The sequence below is a fragment of the Pararge aegeria genome, chromosome 25, assembly GCF_905163445.1.
Source record: "Pararge aegeria chromosome 25, ilParAegt1.1, whole genome shotgun sequence".
Lineage (NCBI taxonomy): Eukaryota > Metazoa > Arthropoda > Insecta > Lepidoptera > Nymphalidae > Pararge > Pararge aegeria.
The window spans coordinates 9,595,487-9,599,983 of NC_053204.1; the positions used below are offsets into that span (position 1 = coordinate 9,595,487).

Below are 4,497 nucleotides of genomic sequence, written 5' to 3' on the forward strand. Positions count from 1 at the left end.
TAGTCCCTCTAACATCTCTTTGTGTGCAAGCTCTTTCGCCTGGCTAATAGCGACCCGCAGATTATTTTTAGCAACGCGATACCCCTCATGCAGCATGGCTTCCAGTGCCGGGTTCAAGCCATTTCTTCTGCGACTGCGAACAAAGGCTCTCCGGGCACGATTGCATGCAATGCGAAGGTCAGCGATTTCGGTAGTCCACCAGTAAACGTGACGCCGCCGCCACCGTCCGCGGGCTCTTGGCATAGATGCGTCACAAACCACAGTTAGGGCATTATGCATGGAGTCAGCAAGCTCGTCCACACTTGTATCGCCGGCGAACCCAGCTGTTGTCCACCGACGCAGAATGGCAGCTTCTTTAGCCAGTTCGCGATCAAGGCGGGTTATGCACCAGCGAGGGAATCGACTAGCGATCCGGGGGGCCATTGCCATAGCTGAAGAAGTGGAGACCTCAAAACGGATATAATTATGATCGGCGAGAGTCTCCACTTGCTCCACTCTCCAATTAACTACCCTGTCAGCGACCGAGGCAGTGGCAAACGATAAGTCTACAATCGACCCCCCTTGTTGTCGCACGCAGGTGCTGGCAGTCCCTCGATTCAGGAGAGATAAGTCTTGAGTAAGAGCCCACTCCTGCACAGCTCTGCCCCGTTCGTCTGTTCTAGGATTTCCCCATGCTTGGGACTTCGCGTTAAAATCGCCAAGTACGACTACATTTCCTGCCCATCGGAAAACAGCCGCTCTGACAGAGTCCAGGTAAATCTCGAACTCTGCCAAACTGCGGTTGGGCGAAAAATATATTCCGACGACAACATAATCCCGCCATTTTGCTACCGCGTATCCAGGCCCTCTCTCTATAGACTCGAGAGGGGGACCCGCGCTATCCCCCAAAACTATCGCCACCAGACCTTCCGTGTCCCCAACCCAATGAGGCTGTGAGGGGACAAAATACGGTTCACACACTACCGCTATATCTATCTCCCACTCCGCTATGGACTGCATAAGAAGATCTTGAGCACCCGCGGAGTGGTTAATATTCGTCTGGAGGAAGTTAAAATGCCGTCCCTGGTTCATGACGACATGTTAGCTTCCCCTTCATCCTGATGTAGCCCTTCGCTGGACTGAGCCGATGTGTCCAATGTACCCCTCGTTGGGGGTGGATTGCAGTCCCTTCCCCCCATTATGTGCCCCGACGGAAGGCCTGCGTCCACACACACCGCACAACGCATAGGGCTCGAGCACTTTGAGGACTTGTGCCCGATGCCGCCACATTGAAAGCACAAGTTGCTACGGTCGACCATTGAAGGACACAGCGGCCTTGTGTGCCCGATACAGAGACACTTATAACAGCGTAATGGGCGCTGATCGAGAACCTGGACTCTAGCGGAACTCCAACCTACCAAAAGCTTCCCCGCATCGGACATCACTTTGACAACCTCGACAGGACAGTGCACTGTAGTCGCGCCCATTCCTCTGGGGCCAGACTGTATTTCTCCTACCTTAATGCAGCTAACAGGGCAATTTCCAACTCTAGCGATAGCGGCAATGACTTTTTCCCCTGTGACAGTATCATCAAGGTCCATAAGCCTGACGGATGCAGTCTTGGTGGGTCGAACGACAGTGGCCATGCCAGTTAGGGCCGCCCGCAGTCTATTCACTAGCAGCTCCACCTGCTCCGGAGTCTGTTCCTTAGGAAGCTCAAGAAGTCTTGCTCCAGTGGCCGCCCTACGAATTTTTATGCCCTCCCCAATACCAAGCTCCTGTAGGTTTATATTTTGTTCGGCCCGCTCTAGCACCTCAGCGTATGAGATTCCCTTTTTTACGGCATCCGGCTCGAGATTAATAATAATCGCGGCAGTCTTGGGAAGGATAAACGTCGGAGGGCCCCTAGGTCTGTTTGTGTGGGCAGAAGTAGCCTCAGGGGAAGCATTATTTGAGGAAGAGGAGGCCTTCTTTCCCTTCTTTCCTCTTCTAACAACTGTAGACCAACCCGCTACCTCGTTCACAGCAGGGCGACTTGAACCCGTGACTGCCTCGGAGTTCCCGGGAGAAGCCGATCGTGCATCGCCATTTCGGTTTTCTGGCACCTTTTTAGACTTCGGAGGAGCTGCTGCCGATCGTGGCGGCGGGGCTTCCGGCCTTCTATTATCCGATGCTAACGGCGGACGAATCACTCTTTCGGGCAGCAGTCTCTCTTCAATACCAGCGAATCTAGCGTCAAGCATGACACCCACCGATGCAACAATTGAGGCCTTCAACTCCTCAATTATGTCTACATTTAAAGTTGGTGCCGTTGTACGATTAGCCGCCGCCATGCTAGTTTTCATTTCTACAAATTCCCGCCGATGGGCTTTCAGCTCCGCTTTAAGACTATCCACTTCATTGCGGAGGCGAGTATTGTCAAGCCTCAACCGACGGGATTCCTCTGACTCTGTTCTGTTAACAAGCGTATCGACAAAATTTTGCAGCGCCGAAGCCGACTCTTTGAGGCATTTAACGAAGGTGCCTTTCAAATGACCAGATTTAGTAGCAACATGAATAATCGCCGCCGCTCTGCGTCCCGCAGCAGCTCTCAACTCCTCTGAATTAAGATTGCCTGGATCCTCATTATTGGAAGTTTCAGTCTCGAACCATTCCTCAGGGTCCAGCACGGTTACAACTGGCGAACCATTTTGCGTGCAGACGAAGCTCCTTTTTCGGACGATAACTCGTCACTCATCTCTAAGAGCTGACCTGCCGGGGAAACCTGGCAGGTCAACTCTCAGAGAACAACAACAAACAAACAAAACAACCAAACTATATATAGAAAACAACAAAGAACCAGCAAACGAACCAAAACCAAGCAAAAGAAACATCAAAACCAAGCAAAAGAAACATCCAAAAATCTGCAAAGCTAACCCTACCGTAACCCGATGACGTCGATAATATAATAAGTAGAACCTGGTCTAAGTACGCGAGCAAGCGTTTTACTTAGTAAGACAAATATTGAACCAGTTCATGAGAGACTGAACATAATGTGGAAAAACACTTGAGATCGCTTACGTAGGGTGGTTCGAGTATCCCAGACGCCGTACCGTCTGAACTAGCATGTAAGTATATCCTATACTAACGGTGCATATTATTATTTATTCTTTAAAATAATTGTTTTATAAATATAACCTAATATAAACTATTTAAAACTAAATAAAATCTAAAACGTCCTCGAAACCACCGCAGCGAGGCACAGTTCCTAAGATGCTGGCAGCATTGCCCCTTTGGATGGCCAAACTTATTCGTTGTCCAAGGTAACTGCCCGCTCTTATTATATTACTTATTATTATTTAACTCTTTATTTGTACACCACTATGAAGTGAGGAAAATAAAAAAAACAACAATAGAAATACAAAGACAGAAGTAGAATAAAAAAGGCGGCCTTATCGCTTAGTAGCGATCTCTGCCAGGCAACCTTTGTATTAGGACAAGATGAGCGAGAGCGGACCGGTGGTGTAAAATTATTATAAACCTACATTAAAATAGCTAAATACAAATACATAAAAAAATTGCAAGAAAAATATACTAAATAAATATAAAATAATAAACTAATATATACTCATATATCCTAAGAACATATTATAGATAATAAAGTAAACATAAACAAGGTACTAAAAGTCGCCATTATCGAGCAAGATAATATGCTTTCACCGCGTTTTTAAATGTATGATAATATATATATATATATATATATATGAAAAATTAAAAAAGCTCCCTACTTTTAATGTAGTATTCTTCTAGCCAAGCCTTTTTTTTAATATCCATATTTAGGTAGTTGAGAACAAAAATGTAGTTCACCATTTTGTACTGGCGGCCATCTTGGATAGATTTTCATCAAACATAGCTAGGAAAAATTCCGGTGAATTCCCCTTTAAAACAAAAAAAAAACGAAACGATGTCACAGACAGACACACATACTAACAAGCGACAAACTTATCGTCGTCGGTTTTGCGTTGGTGGTTAAAAATGTAAATCACGTATTCGAGCGTCTAGTAGTTTTGATTCAGAGCAACCGCCGTCTGACCTTCTCAACTTGAAGAACGTAGTGACCTCCAGACGTGGGTGTGTCAAGAAATAAGCATCATGGATTGTAAAGCCGTGATAGTCTAGTGGACCCTTCTCTTCTGGGCTACCACGTACCATAGTGGTCGGTAATGTTTTGAGATACAAAATTCGTAATTAATTTTTTCAAGTAAACCTACTTTATTTTGCCGATTGGCGCAGTTTGCGGCGACCCTGCTTTCTGAGTCCAAGACCGTGGGTTCGATTCCCACTACTGGAAAATGTGTGATGAGCATTAATGTTTTTCAGTGTCTGTGTGTTTATATGTATATTGCTATTTATTTATGTATATTATTCATAAAAATATTCATCAGTCATCTTAGTACCCATAACACAAGCTACGCTTACTTGGGGGCTAGGTGGCGATGTGTGTATCGTCGTAGTATAATTATTTATTTTATTTACTTT

The 4,497-nt window shown here is 45.9% G+C and overlaps 1 protein-coding gene across 1 annotated transcript; it reads right to left on the bottom strand.

The window, feature by feature from the left end:
- Positions 1–1,067: 1,067 nt before the first annotated feature.
- LOC120634766 lies at positions 1,068–4,170 on the bottom strand. The gene is made up of 2 exons (XM_039905543.1): positions 4,052–4,170; positions 1,068–2,688 (listed from the first exon to the last, which is right to left on the bottom strand). Exons 1-2 carry the CDS (start codon positions 4,168–4,170, stop codon positions 1,068–1,070), a joined length of 1,740 nt encoding a protein of 579 aa, XP_039761477.1.
- Between the last annotated feature and the right edge of the window lie 327 nt (positions 4,171–4,497).

Bases quoted from the DNA above. Each gene is read 5' to 3' on its own strand.
- LOC120634766 (XM_039905543.1), bottom strand. From the start codon at position 4,170: ATGGTACGTGGTAGCCCAGAAGAGAAGGGTCCACTAGACTATCACGGC. The intron at 2,689-4,051 runs GTCAGACGGCGG...CGTCCGAAAAAG, and splicing joins ACGTTCTTCAAGTTGAGAAG to GAGCTTCGTCTGCACGCAAA.